The following is a 27,117-nucleotide window of genomic DNA, read 5'->3' as shown; positions in this document are numbered from 1 at the left end:
ATGTGCGGCCATACTGATACTCGGACATAAACAACAGCATGGATTGCACTGAAAACGTTGTTCTGCTAATTTATGCTGTCTAAACCATGGGAATACTGTGTGGAAGCTGCTAAATCATATAGAGAAGGACTTAGTAAGCAGGAAAGGGCACAATGTTTTAACTTAATAGGTGGTAAAGATACGTACAAGCAGTATTAATTAGGATATTAGCCTAATGTTTCACCTACCTGACTGGAAATGATAAGAACAAACACAAATGTTTTCAAGATTCTTGCCCTGGAAATCCTGGTTCAGTTTGGCCAACCACTAACGCCTTTTGTTCCTCAGACAGTTTTTTGCACTCTTCTGCTTGATTTGTTATAACTTTTGGCAGTCTGTAGTACTCCAAATGTTTTTCCCCAGTCCGACAGATTAGTACAGCCCAAAACATTACAATAATTGACTATTTTCAGCAGCAATAATCAACAAAATAATATGCAAGTTTTGTTTGGTTCAGTGTAGGTGTGCACCAGAATGAAAATTCTTGGCCGAAGCTGAAGCTGAATAGAATCAAACACTGGGCCAAAGGGCAATTACCGAACACGTTTTTTGTGTATTTTACCATTTTTTTCACCATTGCAAATAAAATAGCCAAAATGTACTTTTAACAGTTTTGTCTTTATTTTCTAACAAAATAAAAAATGATCAATTACAAAACAATAATTTAAAAATAGTTACTTAACACTGAACACTTTTAACATTCTAGTAGACATTAAACAATTTAACTTAAACTTAATAAGTTAGTAAAATAATATTCTTTGGCCATTTTTAAGACCCCCTTCTTGAATCGGGCATGTTTTTTAATGTACAAATAAATGCAGCCTTGCTGAGCATAGGAGAATGTTATAATAAATGTTTCATAAAGTATTCTTTTCTACTAGCGAAAAGAAAACACCCAAAAGACACTGTTAGGTGTTTCTTTTATAGCACTTTATCTATTTGTGTCAATAGATTTCAACTACAATACATATTTTTAAAGGCTGTTTTCTCAAAATGAGTTTTTTCTCCTACACTGAGCCATAAATCTCCACTTCAGTAGCTCTTACACACGCCAAATTTGACATTTTTATTCCTGTCTATATTCCGAAGGTTTTTTCAGAGGGATTTGTTCATATATAATTTGCTTGATTTTATACATTTTATTCCCCCAAAAATGGTAAAAAACAAACAAACATGGTTTTTTGTCTGTTCTAAGTTTTTTCTAAATTATGGATTGACAAAATGAGATACACAAAGTCTCCTCTGTAAAAAGTTGCGACTCTAATATGTCAAATAAATTAAACAAGAGTTTTGAAACTGACTTAATCCAGTGTTTAGATTTTGTACTAGAAATGTATGCAAATTAGCACACATTTCATTAAATAATGCCTCATTTGCATATTTAAACCTAACATTTTAGAAAACTTGTAATGCAAAAAATGTTTGCAATTATCAATGTAATCAATTAACTGGGTAAGCAAGGTGATAACTATTAGTTAATTGTTTTACCCTATTCACCTGCAGTGTCTCGCCTTAAAAGTGAAAAGTTTCCATCTTTGTTGTCTGATAATAACTTGCTATTTAAAAAAAAAAAACATAACAAAATATGAAGGAAAACAGAAAGACCAAACTTAATTCAGCTAGTGTGATTAAATTTATTGAGTTCAACAAGGCATAAATACAGTAGTGTTATTGTGCAAGCCAACGCAACTTTAGTGACACACCATCTCAACATTCTCATTCTCACACACTCACTCGCTCACTAAGACACACAATGCACAAAAGTGAACAAAATATTATATTAATGTCTCCTCTCTTTAAGTTGCACATTTATGACCACAGATCACTAATGAATTTCACAAACAAGCGCCACATCCCACAAAAACCAACGAAAACTGAAAAATCAGCCCTAAAACAAAGATAAGACACAAGTTTCTTTCATGGTCCACATGATTTAGTTCAGACTCACTGGAAACACATCAGTCATCTTGACATTTACAGTAGGAGTTTCATTGCACATGATTCAAGCCAGCCTGCACGGAAGATGCTGTTGCCAAGGTAGCGAAAGCTTGGAGTTGCTGTGGTTACTTCTGCTCCCGTCTCCAGATGATCACCATTCCAGTGGCGTCAGAAGAGGCCAGAAGGCTTTCGTCGCAGTTGAAGCTCACGTCCAGGACGGGTCCGCTGTGGCCCTGCAGCTTGTTAACGATGGCCTTAGTGTTGCGCTCGACGTCGAAAAAGTAGACGCATGCGTCCTCGCTGCCAGTGACTGCATGAGGGAAAGAGCAGGATTTACTTACTTTGGCTTTGTTTCAAAACATAGTGAGCTGCCTATGAAATTTCAAAGTTTGTCACTAACATGTTGCTAACCTAAAAAATAATTCAAAATATTTTTTTTAATGAATAATTTGTTCAAAAGTGACAGTAAAGACATTTATATTGTTACAAAAGATTTCTAAGTGTTTATATTCATCAAAGAATCAAGAAGCACAACTGTTTTTAACCTCAACAGTAATACATTTTTGGGTCATTCTGTGTTAAATCGACCATATTTTTGAAACTTCCCTGGCTCAAACTTTTTATTTTGTGAACTTTTTCTATTTTTTTGTAGAAAGACACAAACAGTGGTGTAATAAAGTGTTGGCCCCCTTCCTGATTTTTTTTTTTTTTTGCATGTTTGTCACACTTTAATGTTTTAGATCAACAAACAAATTTAAATATTAATTAAAGATAACACAAGTAAACAAAATGCAGTTTTTGAATGAAGTTTTTTTTTTTATTATAAAGGGAAAACAAAACCCAAACCCACACGGCCCTGTGTGAAAAACTGTTTGCCCCTTAAATTTAATAACTGGTTGGGCCACCCTTAGCAGCAACAACTGCAATCAAGCGTTTGCGATAACTTGCAATGAGTCTGTTAAGGCGCTGTGCAGGAATTTTGGCCCACTCATCTTGGCAGAATTGCTGTAATTGGAGGGTTTTCGAGCATGAACCACCTTTTTAAGGTTATACCACAGCATCTCAATAGGATTCAGGTCAGGACTTTGACTAGGCCAGTCCAAAGTCTTCATTTTGTTTTTCCTCAGCCATTCAGAGGTGGATTTGCTGGTGTGTTTTGAATCATTGTCCTGCTGCAGAACCCAAGTTCGCTTCCACTTGAGGTCACCAACAGATGGCCGGACATTGTCCTTCAGGATTTTTTGGTAGACAGCAGAATTCATGGGTCCATTTATCACAGCAAGTCGTCCAGGTCCAGAAGCAGCAAAACAGCCCCAGACCATCACACTACCACCACCAGATTTTACTGTTGGTATGATGTTCTTTTTCTGAAATGCTGTGATACTTTTACACCAGATGTAATGGGACACACACCTTCCAAAAAGATAAACTTTTGTCTCGTCAGTCCACAGAGTATTTTAGCAAAAGTCTTGGGGATCATCAACCGAGACGAGCCTTTATGTTCTTTTTGCTCAGCAGTGGTTTTCGTCTTGGAACTCTGCCATGCAGGACATTTTTGCCCAGTCTCTTTCTTATGGTGGAGTCATGAACACTGACCTTAACTGAGACAAGAGAGGCCTGCAGTTCTTTAGTTGTTGTTGTGGGGTCTTTTGTGACCTCAAGGATGAGTCGTCGCTGCGCTCTTGGGGTAATTTTGGTCGGCCGGCCACTCCTGGGAAGGTTCACTACTGTTCCATGTTTTCGTCATATGTAGATAATGGCTCTCACTGTGGTTCGCTGGAGTCCCAAAGCTTTAGAAATGGCTTTATAACCTTTTCCAGACTGATAGATTTCAATTACTTTTTCTCATTTGTTCCTGAATTTCTTTGGATCTCAACATGTTGTGTAGCTTTTGAGGATCTTTTAGTCTACTTCATTTTTTCAGGCAGGTCCTATTTAAGTGATTTCTTGATTGCGAACAGGTGTGGCAGTAATCAGGCCTGGGTGTGGCTGGAGAAACTGAACTCAGGTGTGTAAATTTGTTTGATGATCTAAAACAATGGTTCTCAATCCTGGTCCTGGAGGACCCCTGCTCTGCACATTTTGCATGTCTCCCTTATTTAACACTCCTGATTGAGATCTTCAGCTTGTTAGTTCAATTAATGGATCTCTACTAATGAGCTGATGATCTCAATCAGGTGTATTAAATAGGGGATACATGCAAAATGTGCAGAGCAGGGGTCCCCCAGGACCAGGATTGAGAACCACTGATCTAAAACATTAAAGTGTGACAAACATGCAAAAAAATAAATAATCAGGAAGGGGGCCAACACTTTTTCACACCACTGTATATACTGAGCCAACACAATAAATGTCACAGATGTATATTTCCTGAGTAATCCACTATTTTCTAGATGGAGGTCAAAATGACAATTTTTACCTGAGATTTAGAGCCAAATTACTTTAGAAAGCTGGCAGCATCATTTTTTTTTACTTATACACAGAGATTGGTAGCTCCATTAGTAAAATCTGCTGACTTTAGCAGTCTTTGCTGCATTATATGCCAACAGTGAGTTTAAAAATAGCAAAAGGCACTTTTTGTGGTTTTTTTGCCTCATCTTTGGATGTCTATAACACAAGAAGTATTAAAAAGATATCTCAAAATCCTTTTAGATTCTAGTTTTTAACAAACTTTCCATTTGTTATCTTCACTTTAAAAGCTCTTGAAGCATCAATTGAATGAAGCTTAATTCAATTCAATGAAGCTTAATTTGCCTCTGTGAGTAAATTTGGTTTACATGAAAACATGAACATTTTACCAATTTATTCATGAGGTCGCATTAAGATCTCTGGGTTTGAACCATCATAGGCCTTTAAAATGAAGACACCAAAAGGAAAGTTTGTTAAGAACCAAAATCTAAAAGGATATTAAGATATCTTTATTAAGGTGAGTTTATGAACTCTTTTTGCCATTTTTGAACTGTCATCGTTGACATATAATGAAACAAAAATGGCTAAAGTCAAGACCTAACAATCTCTGTGCACAAATAAAATAATGATGCTGCCACACTGTAAAAAATGCTTTGCTTACTTTTTTTGTTTTCAGAAAAAAAAATTAAGTGAGTTTTTGCTTAGAACAAGCAAAATAATCTGCCAATGGGGTAAGCAAAAAAATCTTATTTCAAACAGAAAACAATATTTTTTCTTACCCCACTGGCAGATTATTTTGCTTGTATCAAGCAAAAAATTACTTATTTTTGACTTTTTTTCTGAAAACAAGACAGTTATTTTTACTCATCTAGAAAACCCTTCTTGATTTAAGAATTTTTAGATATTTTGGCTGGAAACAAAACTAAATCTAAGTTAAAAAAAAAAAAGCATTTTTTGTAGTGCAGCGTTCTAAAGTCACTTTTACACCCCTCTAATTTGGCTAAATCTGAGGTGAAACTTGCCATTTTGAACCCCCTTTATAAAATGGTGGATTACTTAGTGAATATACATCTGTGACATTTAACATTTTGGCTTTCATCACTATATATATGTCTTTTTAGAAAAAAAAAAAAAAAAAATTAACAAAATCAAAAATTTAAGCCGGGGATCTTTGGCTGAGTTGACACAGAATGAACCTATTATTTACTTGTATATACTTTACAAATCAGCATATAAGAATGATTTCTGAAGGATCATGTAATGCTGAAAAAATTCAGCTTTGCATCAAAGAAACTAACTACATTTTAAAATATATTTAAATAGAAAACGCTTATTTTAAATTGTCAAAATATTTCACAATATTACTGTTTTTACTGTATTTTATATCCAATAAATGCAGCCTTGGTGAGCAGAAGTGACTGTTCAAAACATTTAAAAATCATGCCAAACTTAAACTTTTGAATGGTAGTGAATATTTAACACAGAACAGACAGAAATGCCCCATATTAATTTGATGATTATGGTCTTACCAACACAGGCTCCCTGTCTGAAGGACATGAGAGGACAGAAGATGCTGTGTAACGCCTGGGATCCGTGTTGAATGGGGAAACTCCTCTTCAGCTGTAGAGTCCCCTCATTATCCACGACCCTGTCAACACCAGTTCCACACTGATCCATAATCAATCTTAATAAAGAGAAAGTAACAATCTGAGTTGCTATAAGTGCATTCTAACCTGTAGAGCAGTAGTTTGTTGACACAAGCGTTGACGAGCAGCGATGGATCCCGTGCCTCTCGACTGATCCACGAACGGGCTGAGATGCTGGAGATAGAGCTGCCCTCATTCACCACCAGTCTCTTAGCTTTGGTCAGTTTTCCTGTGGAAGAAAAACCTCAGATTAACATAAACACCAATATATCAACTGTACTGTAGAATACAGTGGTGGCCAAAATGATTAGAACACTAGTATTTTCACCTGCTAAAAATGGTTTTAAGTCAGTTATTTCTATCTTTTGCTGTAGTGTGTCAGCAGGATATGTCAGTTTACGTTTCTAGACATTCATTTTGCCATTAATAATAATAATCCAGTGAGATTTTTGTTTGCACAAGGTGTCTGACAACAGCCAGTGCTCCACACAGAGATCTGGGCCCGTATTTTTACAGCTTCTAAAATCCTCTCAGAAAGCTCCTAATTTAGCTTAAAAATTCCTACGTAGGAGTATTAGCTTAAGAGTGATTCAGGGCCAATCTAAGAGCAACTCAAAAACTTTTATCTTAGTGTGGAGGCGGGGTTGACCCCGTTGCTAGCTATGACACAGACTTTGGAAGACTACGACTGGTTGGTTGTCCAAGAAGGAAATAAAAGAGCATTTTTAAGTGTAGGGTCTAGTATAAGCCTTCACTTAAAAAATTATAGGCGTAATTTTTCCTGTTTTACCGCGCACACACACACACACACACACACACACACACACATTATATATATATATATATATGTGTGTGTGTGTGTGTGTGTGTGTGTGTATATATATTTTTATTTACCACGCTGTTAATGTTGTATTTAATGTATTTGATAGGAAATTAACAGCAACACATTAAGGTTCTGAAAATGCTGTAATTGTTTGTCAGATCTCTTTGCTTATAGAAGGTTGTAAACAGACCCAAATCATCACTGCTGCAAAGTTGCATTGTTTCCGGTTGCCAAATATGTTAATGTAATAAGTGATTACTTCCATTTCTTGCACTGTGGCATTTCTGCTTTATGTCGGAGATGTTAGCATGTCTCCAATAAAATCGGTCACAAACATTATCCCTGCACAATTTCATGTGTAGCATCTTATTAACTAACTGTAATGCATCGTGTATAAAATATTTCATTGCTCTACTCATGTTTTGTCAATTTTCTCCACTGCTAAAGAAACTTTTAAGCCTCTTAAAAGTCCTCATCCGTACTACTAACAATTTTGGACCTTAACTCTTTTAATGGTTAAGATGCTTTCTAGATTACTTCTTTTCTAGGATGTTTTCTTTAATTGTAAGAGGAAACACCCACATTTCTAAGAATTTTCTTAGATTTTTGTTACTAGGAGCAACTCTTTGCACTAAGAATTTTTATGAATACGGGCCCTGATCTTTTTATCATTCAGTCTGTCTGGAATGAGATGAAGAAACAGAACAAACTGGGACAGACTAAATTCTGAAGATCTGTGGCAACGTCTCCAAGCTTCAGTACTGTTAAAAGTTTTAGGCAAAATGCTGTAAAATGTAAGATTGATGTAAAATGCTGTAAGATGCTGTCAAAAATAATGTATAAACAGATTTAATATAAAAAAGGGATTTTCTTTATCAAGTAACTTCTATTAACTAAATTAAATCAACATCCTTTGTGTTTAAAGCAGCTTTTGCCCTAGGTGCACTTGCGCATTGTTTTTCAGGCAGCTTTGCAGGTAGGTTTCTTGAAGCATCTTGGAGACGTTGCCACAGTTGTCATGTCATTCCAGACAGACTGGATGATGATGATGAGATCAGATCTCTGTGTGGAGCACTGGCTGTTGTCAGACTCCTTGTGCAAACTAAAATCTCACTGGATTATTACTATTAATGGCAAAATGAATGTTTGGAAATGTAAACTGACACACTACAGCAAAAGACTATATATATATACAGACAAAATAACTGACTTAAAACCATTTTTTAGCTAGTGAAAATACTAAATAAAAACACCCAAAATCAGATTCTGGGCAATAAGACGACATTTGTACCTGTGGCCATGTCAAAGAGAAAGGAGAAAATGCTTCCCCTGTCATCACCAGCCCATAGGATTCTCCCCGGAGCATCAAACGAGAGAGAAAGCACTCGACCGGTGAGCTTACTGGAGCCTCCTTTCACTTTCTTCCCAGTGGAGATGTTCACCACCTGCAGGTGATGTTTACTGTTGCCAACCTGGGGAGACACAGCAAATGACACATCTGATTTATCAAAACAACTGCAGAAAATACAAAGTCATCATGCAGTAGAGGGGATTTAGAGTAGGAAATGTGTAACAGACGTTTAGAGATTTTATTTTAAAACAAAAGAAAGCATAAGACGAGATATAATCAAACCATCAACTGCATTTCTTTTCAAATGTCATTCAGAGATGTTTTACAGGTCACCCACCACAGTGGTTTGCGGCTAAGTAAAATTACCCACCACTGCACACTAAATACTCTTTTTGGCTGGTGGCGCATGTTAATTTCACACCCTAATAGGATTACTGAAAGGGCTGATGGTATTTGTTACTGCAGTCTGCAGTGTTTCATCAGCATAAACACTTCCATATTCCCAGAAAAAACTCTGTCACCTTGAATAATCCCTTTCTACGGAGCCCCTTACGTCACCTGTAGAAGAAAAATAATTAATCCGTGGGGACGGTTTTGCAATTTGTTCCCTCAGTTTATAAACCGTACTCACGAATTCTTAAACTGTTCCCTCGGTTTAACAAACCGTGCCCACGAATTTCCAATCCGTGCGCTCAGATTTTGTAAACCGTACCCTCGGATTTTGAATCCGTACCCACAAAGACTATGCAACACTGACAAAACGTCAAGCTAAAAGTTTTTAGCTTTATTTTATATTAATCACCAATAGATTAGCTGCTAAAACACAATGTGTTTTATTCTATTGGTTATTAATGTAAAATAAACGCTAAAAAGAAGCCTGTTTTGTAAGTGCGGTCATGGTACCAAAATAAAATAATAAGTGAAGAGCGCTGTTCAAACGGCTTTGTTTTATTTAATAATATTTTTCAAAATATAAAATTACCTGAATTTAAAAAAATAAATAAATAAATAAATAAATAAATAAACGAGTTTTGGAGAGGAGAAGGTAAAAAACAATACAAAACAGATAATGTACAGGTTATTTTGTCATTCCTTTGCTCTCAAACTAAATGCAATGTAATAATAGGCCTTATTTAATAATATTTAATAATAACATTAATAGTGCAGCATGATCGTTACTTTAAAAAACAAAAACTTATATTGAACGAACAAAAAATACTCCAAACGTTTTTCTAAATTAACTTAATAAAAAAACGAAACGAAATACAACCACTTTGTCATTACATGCAAAACTGAACTATTTTAATAGCTGAAACAGTAGTATAAGCTGTTTACGTCATAATACTTAAAATATTATTATTTTATTATTTATAGGCTAAATAAATGAGTGCACAAATGTGACCCTGGACCACAAAACCAGTCTTAAGTTGCTGGGGTATATTTGTAGCAATAGCCAAAAATACATGGTATGGGTCAAAATTATTGATTTTTCTTTTATGCCAAAAATCATTAGGAAATTAAGTAAAGATCATGTTCCATGAAGATTTTTTGTAAAATTCCTACTGTAAACATACCAAAATGTAATTTTTGATTAGTAATATGCATTGTTAATAACTTAATTTGGACAACTTTAAAGGTGATTTTCTCAGTATTTTGATTTTTTTGCACCCTCAGATTTCAGATTTTCAAATAGTTGTATCTCGGCCAAATATTGTCCTATCCTAACAAACCATACATCAATAGAAAGCTTATTTATTGAGCTTTCATATGATGTATACATCTCAGTTTTGTAAAATTGAACCTTATGACTGGTTTTGTGGTCCAGGGTCACAAATGTGTTTGTGTACTATTCATTCTTAACATGTAGACTCATTTTGGCGATTTTATGATAAGCTTTTCACCCAGAGTTAGATGCATGCTGCACTATTAATGTTATTATTAAATAAGGCCTATTATTACATTGCATTTAGTTTGAGAGCAAAGGAATGGCAACATAACCTGTACATTATTTGTTTTGTATTGCTTTTTACCTTCTCCTCTCCAAAACTCGTTTTTTGGTTTTGTTTTTTAATTCAGGTAATTTTATGTTTTGAAAAATATTATTAAATAAAGCAAAGCCGTTTGAACAGCGCTCTTTACTTATTATTTTATTTTGGTACCATGACCGCACAAAACAGTCTTCTTTTTAGCATTTATTTTACATTAATAACCAATAGGATAAAACACAGGTGTGGTGTTTTAGCAGCTAATCTATTGGTGATTAATATAAAACAAACGCTAAAAACTCAGTTTTGTCAGTGTTGCATAGTCTCATATAGCCTACTATGAGAAATAAAGTTTAATAAATGCAATACAATGCATCCCGCACCTAAACAGGTGGCCTGGATGAATTTGGGGGCGGGGCCAAAAATCCATGAGAACAGTTTACAAACCGTGGGAACGGATTGCTAAAGTGTGCGCACGGATTATGAATTTGTGGGTACGGATTCAAAATCCGAGGGTACGGTTAAAAACAGGGTTCATACACATTTTTACCAGTAAAATTCCATGACTTTTCCATGACTTTAAGTAAATATTCATGACTTAATGTTTCATCAAATGTATATGTATCAGGGCTCGAAATTTACTTTTTTACTTGGTAGCACTGGTGCTCCCAACTTCAAAAAATTAGGAGAATCTAAAAAAATGGGGAGATGTCTATTTGACATCTGCAAGACATCTACAAGACGTAGTTTGCTCATCTGCAATATGTCTATTGGACGTTTCCTATCAGATGTCAAATAGACCTCTATTAGATGTTTGTGATTCAGAATGTATGTAAAACTGACATCTTACAGACGTCTGCCAGACGTTTGTACACAGCAGATGCTTTCCAGATCAATAGATCTTTAACAGACATCTTGCAAACGTACGTGTGCTTTGTGCGTTGTACAGTATATTGACACGGAGGCACCAGAATTGTATCTGACAGAATGTGCGCTGTAGCACGAAATATACTATATTTCAACAAAAGAAGATTGTGGAGACCTTTTAATTGTCCACAAAAAAAAAAAAAAAAAAAAATTCATACCCTTATAATAGCCATGCAGTTTGTGCAACGCCAGAACAGGGTTTTAGAGAGAGAGAGAGAGAGAGAGAGAGAGAGAGAATTTTTTTGAATTTTAAAGCTACTTTATTTGACAGTTTTAACAACAGATCATACAATCCATCTTAGTTAAAAACCACACAACACCAAAAAAAAAAAAAATATTACTCAATACAGCTTGAGAAGAATAAATCATCATCCACAACAGTGCACAAAATATCTTCATAACTCCATACATCTTTAAAACCCTCAATATTATTCATTAGTTTATAAAACATAAATTCATGTCGTATTCTTGCTTTAACTAAGCTTTTAAAGGTACAGTCCACATCATTTCCTTCCTTCCCTTCCACTTTTTTCCTTCTTGTTAGGACAATTGCTGTCTTTGCCTGACCAATAATAAAATTCAATAGACGTCCTTTTTTTCTACTATCTTTCCAATACTTAAAACCATAAATGAAAACAACATTTGAAAAAACAGCCGTAAAACATCCAAAAATATCTTGAAGTCTTAGAAATAGCATATTCAATCTGCTACAATACAGAAAGCAATGAAAATATTGTTTCTCTGTTTTCACAGAAAGGACACTTACTTTCAACAGACTGAGAGAGAGAGAGAGAGAGAGAGAGAGAGAGAGAGAATTTGAATTTTACAAAAACTTTAATACACTTTTCAAGAATTAAATTACAATCATAAACATTTATCAATCAGATCATAACAAAGTTCACAAAAAGAAAAATACTACTTCATTTTCAAACAGACAACACAGGGCACTATTGCAACACCAAATATTAACAAAAGTATCGAGATCATCAACAAATTTATAATAATTAAAATCAATCAAGATTCTTGCCTGTACCATATTAAAAAGAAGTTCAACTACATTTTGTTCTACATTATCTTCAATTTTTTTCTTTCTACTCAGATAAATTGCTAGTTTAGCCTTACCTATGATAAAATTCAACAACTGACAATGAAATCTTTTCTCTCTAGCATATTTAAAACCAAAAATAAACAATTCCACAGAAAAGGTTTCACCACATCTTTCAAAAATATTGCTTAATGACAAAAATAGAGGTTTTAACCTGTAACACTTTGCAAAAGCATGGAAGACAGTTTCTCTTTCATTACAAAAAGGACATTTGTCACTACTTTCAGGGTTTATAACAGATACAAAGGAATTAACCGCAATGGCTCCATAAAGGATTTTCCATTGCAAATCTCCAGTTTTCATTATCAATGGTGGTTTATAGAGTGACCTCCACTGAGGTTTTATATCTGCACTCAAATTGAAAAAGGTACGCCACGGGGTGTCAACTTTCCCATCCAACATCTTTTTGTTAAAACTAAGCACACAGTATTTATATAATTTTTTTCCAACACAGGATAAAAAATCAATATACACAGTACTGCAAGACTCCAAAAAAACTCCAGAAAAATTTTCCACATTCACAGCAAAGACTAAATTTGGAAAAGGATCCACTGGGTTGGGTTCGATAAGCCCATCTCGGAACTTAGACAACAGAGTTAACTCAGTTGGTTCAAGTGTAGATTTCCATTTTGATAAAAGCTTTGTGATGATGCGAACAGACTTGAAGCCCAACTTTTGAGCAATTGTACCATTGTTCGTTAAGTCACGGCCTGTTTCCTTCAATAAAAGGCCCAAGGTTAGGATCTTGCTATCAATAAGGGCTTTATTAAGTCCTGGAAATAAACCATTCCTAGACAAATCCATTCGTGTACCATATATTAAGGGCTCCTCCAATAACCAATGAAGTGATTGCAGATCCTCTGTTCGCTTGAAGTGAAAAAGATTCCAGACTTTAAAAATGTTCCTATAGAAAATTGGTAGTAGTGTTGGGCGATATGCTCAATTTTCATATCGCCCTATCGTCAGCCTGAGAGATCGCCGATACACGATACTATCGTGCTAATTTAATTAATTATCTATTTACTAAATTCCTTATTCGTTTTGTAAAGGTAGACTTTCTTTTGGCATATGATTAAGTTGTGCGTGTACAGAGCGCTGACTGTATTTGTTCAAGTTACTTTCGGTTTCATTCTCTGCTATCGTCAGTGAGTGAGTTGTAAATGTGCGTGCCAGAATGTAAATGAATGAATCTTTCTTTACCCGTCGTATTGCGAGTATGTTACCGCTGTATGTCTGACCGTTGTCATCAGGTGATGTTGTAGTTCAGTTCATATTGAATACGGAGAAGTGATGCGCGTGTTATTCACGTGCGTATTTTTAGCGCCATCTGATCGCATCGTAATTCTAATTAACGCCTATAGACGTTACTGAGATGAATGTTTATGTTTACTATATACAGACTGATTATGATACATCGTAATTAATTCAGCCTGAACCAGCTTTTACTACCTCTGTTATCCTAATGACCGCAATGCTAATATAATATAACACTCCCTTTAGAATCTACCACCGTACTGTATGATGAAAATCTCCCATTTTCACTGCACGAGGTGCGTTAAGGCGCTGTGGCCTCTCTATGCGTGTGTTTATACCGCGGCAAGTTTCTGAAGCATCCTAGAACAGACTCTCTGTGCTGTATTGCTGAAGTTAAGTTCTTTGTTGACGGATAAAAATAATAATCGTCTAAATATCGTCAAAGGCATCAGCAACAGGCGATATCTCTGACTATCGTCGATACACGATACTATCGTCTATCGGCACAACCCTAATTGGTAGTCCAGAAACGTCTATGTCCGAAGAATTCACGAGGAAAAGATTTTTGTCCAATCCTAGACCTTTGAACTTGTGTAGAATGACATGAGCAACAGCACACCACTTCACATCAGAAGAACTAACCAACAGTTTCTGAATACGCTGAAGCCGAAAAGTTGCCACTCTGCTCTGCAGATGTACCAAACCTTGACCCCCTTCTTCTTTAGATAGAAAGAGCAAACTTTGAGGAATCCAATGTATATTGTCCCAAAAAAAATCAACTAAGATGGCTTGAACTTTCTTCAACAAAAGAGAGGGGGGATCAATACATGCAAATTTATGCCATAAAGAGGACGCAACCAAGTTATTAATTATTAGGATACGACCCCTATACGACATTGCTGGAGTCAGAAATTTCCATCTTTCTAAGCGTCCTTTAATTTTTTCTACAACATTTTCCCAATTCATTTGTAAGGTAGAATCGTCTCCCAAAAAAACACCTAAGTATTTAAGACCTGTTCTTCCCCAAAAAAGACCTTCTGGTAACTTTGGCTTTCCTCTCAACCATTTACCTAATAAAAGAGTTTCACTTTTTCCCCAGTTTACATTTGCAGATGATAACTTCTTAAAATGGGATAATATCTTCGATAATTTTTCAATGTCATCTTGATCATTAATCATTATGAGGACATCATCAGCATAGGCTGATAAAATAAAATTATCTTTGCAATTTGGCAAACATACACCTTTTAACTGAACTCTAAATTGCTGTAAAAGGGGCTCAATTGCTAAGGAATAAAGCATTCCAGATAATGAGCATCCCTGTCGAACACCTCTATTCACTTTAAAAGGAGCACATAAACCACCATTGATTTTAATAAGACTCTCAATATCACAATAAAGAACCTTTATAAGATCTATAAACTTTGGGCAAAAGCCGAATGATTTTAAAACTTTCCAAAGGTAACAATGTTCCACACGATCAAAAGCTTTTTCTTGGTCTAAAGAGATTAAGCCACAATCCAAATTAAGCATCTTGGAGACCTCTAACATATCACGAACCAACGAAATATTATCAATTATCGTTCTGCCAGGGACACAATAAGTTTGATCAGAATGGATGACATTATCCATTACTTCTGCTAATCGAGTTGCCAGAATTTTGGAGAGCAGTTTATAATCACTACAAAGCAGAGATATGGGACGCCAGCATCTTATATCAGTGAGGTCGCCTTTCTTGGGCAAGAGGGTTAATACTGCTCTCCGGCAGCTTAGAGGAAGCCGGCCCTCAGCCAGGCTTTCATTTAACACCTCTAACACATCCTCTTCCAGGACAGCCCAGAAAGTCTTATACCACTCAATTGGTAGACCATCAACTCCTGGAGCTTTTCCTGACTCCATTCCTTGAAGTGCTTTAGACAACTCAGCTCTTCCAAGAGCACCTGAGATCTTTGCATTGTCTTCTTCTGATAATTGAGGTAGATCATCAAAAAAGGCATCCTCCCTCTCATATTCTGCTCCGAGTTCATTCGTGTACAGTTTTTCATAAAAACTGATTGCTCTCTTTCTAATTTCTTTGGGATTAGACAAAAGCTTACCAGACTCCGAACGTAGAGCATGGATAACTCTGCTCTGTCCATTTTTCCTTTCCAAGCCGAAAAAGAAACTGGAGGGAGCATCCATATGATTTAATTTTTGGAATCGTGATCTGACCAAAGCTCCTTGTGTTTTAACCTGCAGTAAATCATTCAGCTGTGTCTTCTTTTTTGCTAGAATATCAAAATAGTTTTGGGTTCTAGTTGATTCAGCCAATTCTTGTAATTTTAGGATATCAGCCTCCAAGATACTTACATTTAAAAAGGTCTCAGCAGTGATATTAAGAGTATATTGTGTACAAAATTGCTTTATTTGGACTTTTCCATAGTCCCACCATTGCCTTACAGAGTTAAAAGTTTCCTTCTTTGTCTTAAAATCATCCCAAAAAATTTTAAACATTTTTTGAAAATATTTATCATTTAATAAATTAGCATTTAATTGCCAATAGGCACTCTTTGGTTTAATTGAATTAACGAACACATGACACTGTACCATACAATGGTCAGAGAAACCTAAAGGAGTGATTAAACATTTTTTAATGATGTTGCAGTGATGATTAAAAATATAAAACCTATCTAGCCTAGCTAAAGAAATCGTATTGTCACGAACATGTGTCCAAGTATACTGTCTTTGGGTTCCTTCTAAATGCCTCCACACATCACATAACTCATAGGTTTTAACAAGTTGAATAAGGCGTTTGCGAGAAGGTGCGTGCGGTTCGATGTGATTTCTATCCAAGTTCGATACAGTACAATTGAAATCACCACCTAAAAAAAGATATTCTTCTCCATGACAGTTTTGTATAATAGAACTAAGTATGTCTAGAAAAACCATTCTTTCAACAGCAGAGGTAGGGACGTATACACAAATCAGAACAAAAGTACACTTTTCAAAAGTAACCCTTACTTTCAAGAGTCTTCCTTTAATGACTTCGTCAATCTGATATGTATGGGGAGACATTTTTTTTGTAAAAAGGATAGCAACTCCTCCACTGAGTGAGGTATTATGACTCAAGATTGAGAGCCCACTCCACTCTACTGCCCATTCAGGGGCATTTCTAATGTCACTATGCGTCTCTTGTAGCATAGCAATATCTATTTTCTTTAGTTTAATTTCTTCAAACAAACCAGCTCTTTTTTTATATCTCTCAATCCATTAACATTAATTGTTGCTATGTTTACCTCACAAATAATTAAAGAAAAAAAGAGAAAAATAAACAAAAACAGAGGTGAACACACATACTCTTTCATGGTTTTAAAGTTAGGTCTTTCCACTGTCAACATTGTTATCCTCTAATGAAAGCTTTCTCACAATTTTTTTCAACCGGTAAACCTCCTTGTTTGTGAACAAACCCTCAGACATAGAAAACCTGACCTTGTCAGCAAATTTTCTTGTGTCTGGGAAAAATTCAGCTACACACACACCTCTTCTATTTTTTGTTGCTCTTAAAAAGAGTTTAATATCCTCAACTTCATAGCCGCTGCTAGTAAAGTCACTTTGAGACAAACAAATGCTGGAATCAGAAGATTCACTGTCACTTTCTATGTCTTCATCAATATGTGTACTTCCAATGTCTATCTTTATGGCCTTTGCAATTTGAGGAGAATCAGTATTTTTCCTTTTATTCGGGACTTTGAAATGAATTTGCTCTGTTTCTGTCTCATTTTTATCCAGATGTTGATGAGACTGTGGCATATTAGACTCATCATCACCTACTTGCATTTCTGTCTGTACACTAGGATCATATGTTTCAGTGTTAACAAGATCATTTTTACCCGCCATAGTAACAGAGCCAACTTCCTGAGATTCTAAACTCACTCTCTCAGATACAACGTCTTCGATCCTCTTATCGGTATTCACGGTTTCACTCGCAGAAATTCCCGATGGTCCCGCTTTAACAGTCTCATTCACATTTTTCTCACTATCAACATTGACTTTGTTAGGACAAGAACGAATTAAATGTGTTGTTTCTCCACACCTAAAACACTTCATTTTCTCTGTTGTGACATAAATAATATAATCACAATCCTCTACTTTGAGGCGAAGTGACAAATCAATCTCTTCATCATCTTTTAAGATCATGAACAGATAGCGTCTAAAAGACACCACATGTTTCAACAACGGAGACTTGCATCCAACTGGAATCATCTTAATCGGTGATACAACTTTACCGTACCGTGACATAATATTAACTAGAGTTTCATCACTGACAAACGGAGGAACGTTCGATAGTAACACTTTCTTAGACGGCATAGAAAGCGGGAGTACCGGAGTAAAATTCTCACCCACAACAATGCCGGTTTCAACTAGCTCGTTAGCTTTTTCAACTGAACTAAGAAAGATTACTACGGCACTGTTCATTCTAGAGGCCGACAATACATGCTCATGCCCCACCATTTCACCTGCAGCCAAACAACATTCCTCTACGGTCACCGCGGACGCCACTTTCACTCCGTGACGCCGTGTGAGGGAACTTAAAGTTTGCGATCGCGGGGCCGTCATGCTGCCAATAGCAACAGCAGCACACACGGCCCAACTCAATAATAACAACACGAAAAACTCCAATTACTAAACTAATCCTACAAAGCAGAGAGAAAAAAAAGAAAGAAAAGTACTCACATTCACTTCTCACACTCAAGCCACTCAGCCTCACACACCTGTCCACTCGCACCGGAAACGGAAACGAGAGAGAGATAGAGATCCAGATCCAGATCCAGTTCCAGTTCCAGTTCCAGTTCCAAGTTAAGTGGAGCGCAGTGTCAGGGAGTCATTGACGGCTCAGGGGTCGCAAAATGTCAAAATCTCTGGTAGCCCTTTGGGCAGGTACTCATCAGATTTTGGGAGCCCGAAAATTAATTTAACTAGCCCAAATACAAAATACCTTTTTATTTAAAAAAAATTTGAAAATCAGATAGGAGTTTAAATTTTAATCAAAAATGTTTATATTATATATATATATATATATATATATATATATATATATATATATAATATATATATATATATATATATGTGACACTGGACCACAAAACCAGTCTTAAGTCGCTGGGGTATATTTGTAGCAATAGCCAAAAATACATTGTATGGGTCAAAATTATTGATTTTTCTTTTATGCCAAAAATCATTAGGAAATTAAGTAAAGATTATGTGTCATTAAGATTTCTTGTAAAATTCCTACTGTAAATATATAAAAATGTAATTTTTGATTAGTAATATGCATTGTTAAGAACCTAATTTGGACAACTTTAAAGGTGTTTTTCTCAGTATTTTGATTTTTTTGCACCCTCAGATTCCAGATTTTCAAATAGATGTATCCCGGCCAAATATTGTCCTATCCTAACACACCATACATCAATAGAAAGCTTATATATTGAGCTTTCATATGATGTATACATCTCAGTTTTGTAAAATTTAACCTTATGACTGGTTTTGTGGTCCAGGGTCACATATATAAAAAAAGATATATAAGATATATAGATAATTGCAATAATTTGACCATAAAAACCTGGGGAAAAAAATAATGGAAATAAAAATAATTCTTTGTCACTAGGGGGCGCTTTAGGAGCGCTGAAATATTAGTTTCCCTAGTAACGGCTGTACACAAATCAGCATTTACGCTGTTTTGTCAGACAAGAAATGAACATGCAACACGTTTCGGAGGACAGTCGGTTCCCTTCAGATACATTCATATAAAGACATCCGTGCAGCGTTTTGACTTTGAAACTTGCAGTGCACATATTTATTCAATGACATCATTGCCTTTTTGAAGATTTATCCAACCCTATCGCGATCGTCTTTCCGTCCCCAACTGTAAGACCTCTTAAATTATAATCAAGACTTTTTTTTACTATTTTAAATATTTATAACTTTTATGGCCTTACATTTGATACAAAACTGATAGTCGCCGTTACCCCCATAGACTGGTTACCCCGCGCGACCGATCACGTGACCGTTTGTGCGCTCGTTAATAATACAGAGATGGTGAAACAAATTTCCATGACTTTTCCAAAACTTTGAGGGTTAATTTAATTTTCCAAAACTTTTCCAGGCCTGGAAATTGCCATTTTAAAATTCCATGACTTTTCCAGGTTTTTCATGACCGTACGAACCCTGTAAAAAAAATCTGAGCGCACGGATTGGAAATTCGTGGGCACGGATTCAAAATCCGAGGGTACGGTTAAAAAAATCTGAGCGCACGGATTGGAAATTCGTGGGCACGGTTTGTTAATCCGTGGGCACGACTTGTTAAACCGAGGGAACAGTTTAAGAATTTGTGAGTACGGTTTATAAACTGAGGGAACGAATTGCAAAACCGTCCCCACGGATTAATTATTTTTCTTCTACAGGTGACGTTAGGGGCTCTGTACCTTTCTACCTTTATATTCGCCGAAGAATACTGTATTGTGGTTTCCATAAAATATTAAGCAGCTTAATTGTTTACAACATATGACAATAATCAAAAATGCTTTTTGGGTAGCATATCAGCATATCAGAAAGATTTCTGAAGCATCATGTGACACTGAAGACTGGAGTAACGATGCTGAAAATTCAGCATTGCATCACAGGAATAATGTATTTTGATAAAATAAGAGCAAATAAGTCTTTTAAGAATCTCACTGAGCCCAAACTTTTAAAAGATAGTATGAAAAAGAAACAAAAATGGCTGTCAATTTGGACTCACCACAGTCAGGTTGTTGTTCATGGGCTGAAAAGTGCAGCACAGCAGCTCACTGCCCTCTGGGTCGACCACCTCTCGGATGCAGCGTCCATCCTCTGTGTTCCAGATGCGCAGAGTGCCATCTTTCGACGTGGACACAATGATGTCATTGCTGAGCGACCAGGCAAAGTCAGTCACTGGACCAGCATGGCCCTTTAGTGTCACCTTTACAGTTGGTGGAGGCGGGGACAGCGTCATGATTGACAATGTCCCGTCCAACGAGCAGCAGGCGAGGAGGTGTTTATCATCATTGGCAAACTGCAATCGAGGAACTGTGGAGAACATAAATAGAAAAAGGTTCAAATGAGAGGGGAAAACAACAGTCCAGAACTAAGACTGACAGATGGCTTCTTTCAAAGATTTGCATGCATGCACTGAAGCAGGCTAGTGGTAATGCAAGTGCACAGGAAAAAGATCAAAAGCACTTCTTGGTGAAAATGCTGGTCTTGATGAGGTATTCATGTAAATACAGTTATGTCTAAGGTGCAGGTTGGATGTATGCCAAAGCATTAGATCTGTGAATCAGCAGATACTGCAAAGCAGAAATTAAACAACAATATCAGACAATATTTAAAAAAGAAAAAAATTGCACCACATTCACCGCTTTATTTCCTGCTTGGCCAATAAGTGTCAGGACTTTTATTTAGAAAAAATATTATTATAAAGTAATATTAGATACATATACACTACTAGTCAAAAGTTTTTGAACAGTAAGATTTTTAATGTTTTAATGTTTTTTTTTTAAGTCTCTTTTGCTCACCAAGCCTACATTTATTTGATTCAAAGTACAACAAAAAAAAGAAAATTTTGAAATATTTTTACAATTTAAAATAACTGTTTTCTACTTAAAATATATTTTGAAATGCAATTTATTCCTGTGATTTCAAAGCTGAATTTTTAGCATCATTACTCCAGTCACATAATCCTTCAAAAATCATTCTAATATTCTGATTTGCTGCTCAAAGAACATGTAGTATTATTATTATTATTATTATTATTATTATGATGATGTTGAAAACACCCGAGTAGAATTTTGTCAGGTTTCTTTGAGGAATAGAAAGTTGAGAAGAACAACATTTATCATCACTTTTGATCAATTTAAAGCATCTTGGCTAAATAAAAGTATTGATTTCTATAATTTCTCTCCCCCCCAAAATAGTCATCAAAAAATCCTGAAAAAATTTACTCAACAGTTTTAAAAATTGATAATAACAAAAATAATAATAATAATAATAATATGTTTCTTTACAGGAAATCAGCATATTAGAATGCATTCTGAAGGATCATGTGACACTGAAGACTGGAGTAAATTCTACTTTGATCACAGGAATAAATTACATTTTAAAGTATATTCAAATAGAAAAAAATATTTTAAATAGTAAAAATATTTCAAAATTGTACTGTTTTTGCTGTACTTTGGATCAAATAAATGCAGGCTTGATGAGCAGAAGAGACTTCTGTATATTATATATATATTATTTTTATTATTTTTTTACATTTTTTAAAATATTTTTAATGCACTAAATTCTACTTTAAAACAAAAAGCAAGCATCAAGCCCTGAGATTACAAATTCAAAGAAGTTCTGTCTAAAGTGTAAATCTGTTTATTTTACGCATTTATTTTTTCATCAACTTCAAATATTTTTTCATACTGCTTCATTTGCAAATGATTTATTTCTAATATAATAAGTATAATGTTGATAAATCTGTAGCATGCAGCATTTGTTATTTACTGTTTTTAAATTAATTAGGCTTTGTATTGAAATTCTTTCACCCTGCTCTCTAAGTTATTGACCATCAATAATTTTTATTGGTCACCATCTTTAGTCATGTCATTAATAGCTCACTTACCAGCTGAGTCGACATGCTGGTCAAAGATGTGGTGCATGCCGGCAAAGGCGTAGTTCTCACTGAGGGTGGTGTCACCTGCCATGGCCCGACTGGCTTCTGCCACTGACGTTGGCACCAGACTACCTGGAGGCCTGGCACATAAGATAAAACCAGAGATGTATTTAACAACACCCTGCATCATATTTGCTTAATGAAATTCAATACTTGTTTCTTACTAATTTTTGTGAATCCTGATTCAACAAATAGCACCTGTTTTGCTTAAGTAAGCCACAATTTCCCACAAAATATTATGAATTTCGTAGCATTTTTGCATTCGGCAAACATATGTCAGATGAAGAAGTTAGTAGGCTTTACCTTTCATCATACACTGCCCTGTTCATCTGGGCTTGCAACTGGTATGAACCACGGCTTACTGATCTCCGGTGGCCTCTGGCACCCTGAGCCCTGGAATCCTCCTCGAAGTCCTGATTGAAAGACAGAAAAAAAAGAGATAAAAAAGACCAAGAAAAGAGGAAAGCGGGCAGTAATGAAGGAGGATTTTAGAGTTTAGCACTAAAGCAAAACATAAAGCCCATCATGCACAAAAGAGCTCGCAATCTACATGCACTGCAGCTCTCACACAACACAATGACCTGGATCTGGATTGCTATTTATACCAAAGACTATATAGATGTTCTATCTTGCCCTTTGCCTGTGTTTTTGTGGGGCTTAATTTTAGCCCAGAACTCGTTATCCGCATTTCTCGAACCCTTTTCCCTGTTTCTGAATGCACCTAACCTCCATGCGATCCAGTGTGGTGCGGGAACTGCGCACACTGCTGGCTCTGAAGCTGCTCTGCTCTGACAGAGGCCCGTAACGCAGAGCGAGCAACTGACTGCGCAGACGCAGATACTGCCTGCGCAGCCCCGGCTCAAAGCCACACTTGGCATTCTCGCGGAGCAGCTGACTGCGCCGGCGGATGTACTGCGTGCGGAACTGGGGGAACGTAGGTGTGCGGTAAGCATTGTACCTGGGGAAAAGACAAACAGAGACAGAAAATAATAAGAATAATATAACACATGATTCGGCTCTACACATGTCAGAAAGGTACATGTATATATGGAGTCCCATTCCAATCTTGCACACACCTTGCGTCCACTGCCAGAACCTGCTGCCAAACAGCAGCCATGAGATCCACAGACACAGAGAGATGCAGGAAACACAAGGGCTGGAGGAGACACAAATACACAGTTATAGAAATTTAATTTAAAACATATATATTTCATAATTAAAATGTTAAAGCATTATTTGTATCAATCAGTTCATGATACCAGATTTATTTGTGACCCTGAACCCCAAAACCAGTCATAACAAAGCAATGTATGGGTCAAAATGTTTGATTTTTCTTGGTTTCAAGATATTTTGTAAATTTCCTACCGTAAATATATCAAAACCTAATTTTTGATTAGTAACACGCATTGCTAAGAACTTAATTTGGATAACTTTAAAGGTGATTTTCTCAATATTATTTTTTTGCACCTTCAGATTCCAGATTTTCAAATAATTGTATTTCGACCATATATTGTCCTATCCTAACAAGATTATTTTCTCAGCTTTTATGTTATGTATAAATCTCATTAATTTCAAAATATATAAAACCTTATGACTGGTTTTGCGGTCCAGGGTCACATTTATGTAATTTTTGTTAAAAAGATTACATGGGGTACTAAACAACACAAACATCCCTAAAAATAAATCCGCTTGTATTGTGTAAGGAAAATATTCAATGTAGGATTATTAAGAGTAAAGTAAATCCAATATTTATTTTCCGAAATTAAATATTTGGCTTTTGCATTGTCATTTTATTAAAACGTAATGTTAAAATGTTATATGAAAAAAAAAACTTTTAATGAACTTGACAACAATCATAAAAGTATTCACAAAATTCATTTTTAAAACATTTTTTAGAAAGGCAATTAATGTCTTGATTTTTTGACCAGTCTTTAGACAGAAGAGTGAAATAATTAATAATTTAATGAATGTGAACCTTAAACGTTTTACATGAATATCTTAAGTGCACTCATTAGCAGTCCTAAAATACATTTTGTAAATAAATCAACAAAAAATCTCTTATTAAGCCTGTTTAGTGCATAAATAATAGCTTGCTATACTAGTTCTTCCAAAACACTAGCACAATGAAACATGACTTACGTAAACACAACGTTTTAAAAATATAAAATAACAAAAATGATTCAAATTTACGCACAGCATAAATGCACAAATCGATGTTTTGACGCATTAGCCACAGTTAGCAGGGATGCTAACAACAACAGCCGTTACACAGCGATTTACAATCCTCTCAAAAATCATGTCAGTTACCCTGTGGCTATGAAATCTCGCTAATAATAATTTCTAAATGGATTTAAGCTACTAGAACGTAATGCCATGTTTAATTTTGCATTTAAAGAATACCTACCGTGCGAGACTCTCACCGGTTCATTCTGAAGCGAAGGGACTGGCGTGATCACGTGACCGACCCGCCCTTCCAACAGCTGATCTGCATATCATTTACGTCCCACAGAGAGTGAACTGAGGACTGTCCAATGATTTGTGTGATGTTGAAGATGGACAGGTCTTGCCGTGTCACTTGGCCACGAGAATTGATGTTTGCATGTATGTACAGTAAACAGCAATGTTTTTTTTACATATATTTTAGTGCATTGATCAGTCCATCAAAATCAAGTCAGTAAACCATCAGAGAAGTCAATATATCTCTGTTGTCAACAGTCTGACAGATGTCTCAAGAGAAATGTTCACAAATATCCATGGCGATATAAATATAATTATCTTAATATGTGATAATTATTTAAAGCAGTGTATTAACGACAGAGTATATATATATATATATATATATATATATATATATATATATATATATATATATATATATATATATATATATATATATACACACACACACACACATTTTTTTTGTATTTTTATGTGTATATATATATATATATATATATATATATATATATATATATATATATATATATATACACATTTATATGATTACACATTTTTTATAATTATCTGAATATGTGAATAATAATTTAAAGCAGTGTATTAACAACAGATTCCATTTTTTCTAAAAAAATATATATATACAAATTCTTTTTTTAAGTATTTTTAAGTACGTATATATAAAAATTTATATGATTACATTTTTTATAATTATCTAAATATGTGACTAATAATTTAAAGCAGTGTATTAACGACAGATTCCATTATTTTCTAAAAAAAATTATATAATTATAAAATTATATAAAAATTATATAAAAAATTATATATTATTATAAGTATTTTTAAGTTCTGTTAACTTGCAGTTTCACACTGGAATATTACAATTTCAAAATAAGTAAATACATCTGTGTTGAGGGAAAGGCTTCAGGAGCGAACCATCGTTCTGTATTCAGCAAAATAAAAGGATCAACTGTACAAAAGCTACATACACACCCATGATTTCACCTGAGCTCAGCAGAGGCCCATGGCAGGACAGTGCAGAGGCGCAGCTGACGGGGCTCTTTGCTTGTTCCTGACGTTCTTTCCCGAAGGGGCCTCGTACATGGCCGGGGCCATAAATGAGGGCCTCGCCATCGGCTCAGCACTGCTTATTCTGAAAGGACACAAGACTTTGGAGCGCAGCCAAAATGCCTGGAACAAAAGGTAGTTATTAAAAGCAGACTGAAATATGCAGATTATTTTTTTATGTAATATGTGACCCTGAAACACAAAACCAGTCATAAGGGTCATTAAAAAAAAATAGAACTATATTTGGCTGTTTTAGAGATACAACTATTTAAAAAATATAGAATTTGAAGGTGCAAAAAATCTAAATATTGAGAAAATAGCTTTTAAAGTTGTCTAAATTAAGTTTTTACAATGCATATTACTAATCAAAAACTACGTTTTGATATATTTATGATAGGAAATGTACAAAATATCTTCATGGAACATGAACATTACTTAATATCCTAAGGACAATTAATAATTTTGACCCATACAATGTATTTTTGGCTATGGCCACAAATATACCCATGCTAATTAAGACTGGTTTTGTGCATATATGTGTCACATATGCAAAACTGACATAAAATAATAGTAGTAAAATAAACCAGGCATGCAAAAAGTAATGCTCTAAATGTTTTAATGTCTTAACAGGTAACAAGGCGGACAAGAAATCCACCACAAAGGTAAAAATTGCCCATAACAGACCTATTGCATATTGGTTGCACATGCAGAATTCATAATGGCTGCTTAGAATCAGCCACTGTCAGTATTTTAGCTAACAGGAAAAGTTCTGAAAATGTTCTGGCAATGTTCTCCCAAAGTTATAAATAGTGCTCCAGTAACATTAATAGAATGTTTGTTTTCTGGTCTTTAAAAACATTCAGAAAACGTTAACACAAACATTTATTTATACATTGTTAATAAAAAATAAAAAAAAATCTGAAGCATTTTTTAAAATGTTACTACTTGTTCCAAAAGGAACATTTCCATTATGTTTGCACAATGATAATGGAACATTCCCTAACTGTTTTCTCTATAATTTTTTTTTATATTAAAACTTTTTTTAAACATTCAGAGAACATTCCAAAATAACGTTTATAACTTAATAAGAATGTTAGGAAAACATTCTTAGAACATATTTTTGTTAGCTAGAATAACTTAGATCTTTAAATGTTATTGCACTTACATTAATAGAATTTTTGTTTAAATTTGTCTGGTCTTTAATTACATACATTTTTATGGAACTTTTTTCTGAACATTTTTGAAACATTATTACAGTATGTTTAGAGAACATTCAAAAGTTATGTTTCTAACATTTGCATAACCAAAAAACTTTTTTTTCCAAAACTGGTCGTTTTAAAAGTTCAGAGAACACTCAGACATAAAGTTTCTCATAACATATTGGGAACATTAGTAAAATGTTCTT

General features: G+C 35.0%; 1 protein-coding gene and 1 long non-coding RNA gene across 2 annotated transcripts in view; one reads left to right on the top strand and one right to left on the bottom strand.

The window, feature by feature from the left end:
• Positions 1-1,663: 1,663 nt before the first annotated feature.
• wdr13 (WD repeat domain 13) lies at positions 1,664-24,644 on the bottom strand. The gene is made up of 10 exons (XM_073819112.1): positions 24,595-24,644; positions 23,267-23,346; positions 22,917-23,148; positions 22,494-22,603; positions 22,140-22,270; positions 20,253-20,560; positions 8,147-8,327; positions 6,120-6,261; positions 5,916-6,034; positions 1,664-2,287 (listed from the first exon to the last, which is right to left on the bottom strand). Exons 2-10 carry the CDS (start codon positions 23,305-23,307, stop codon positions 2,103-2,105), a joined length of 1,449 nt encoding a protein of 482 aa, XP_073675213.1. The 5' UTR covers positions 23,308-23,346; positions 24,595-24,644; the 3' UTR covers positions 1,664-2,102.
• Positions 24,645-25,750: 1,106 nt separating this feature from the next.
• Positions 25,751-27,117, top strand: part of LOC141287617 (uncharacterized) — a 4,016-nt gene continuing 2,649 nt past the window's right edge. Inside the window, exons 1-2 of the long non-coding RNA XR_012339502.1 lie at positions 25,751-25,847; positions 26,343-26,374. This is a non-coding gene — a long non-coding RNA (uncharacterized lncRNA). The remainder of the gene's footprint in view (positions 25,848-26,342; positions 26,375-27,117) is intronic.

This window comes from Garra rufa, chromosome 15, assembly GCF_049309525.1.
Source record: "Garra rufa chromosome 15, GarRuf1.0, whole genome shotgun sequence".
Lineage (NCBI taxonomy): Eukaryota > Metazoa > Chordata > Actinopteri > Cypriniformes > Cyprinidae > Garra > Garra rufa.
Note: the sequence above shows the minus strand (reverse complement) of the source record. Positions and strands in the feature narration are given on the sequence as shown.

Excerpts from the sequence above, each read along its gene's own strand:
- wdr13 (XM_073819112.1), bottom strand. The coding sequence starts at position 23,307 with ATGGCTGCTGTTTGGCAGCAGGTTCTGGCAGTGGACGCAAG. Across the intron at positions 22,604-22,916 it reads CCACACTGGATCGCATGGAG|GACTTCGAGGAGGATTCCAG; the intron begins GTTAGGTGCATT and ends TCTTTCAATCAG. Across the intron at positions 6,262-8,146 it reads TCTCTTTGACATGGCCACAG|GAAAACTGACCAAAGCTAAG; the intron begins GTACAAATGTCG and ends TTTCTTCCACAG.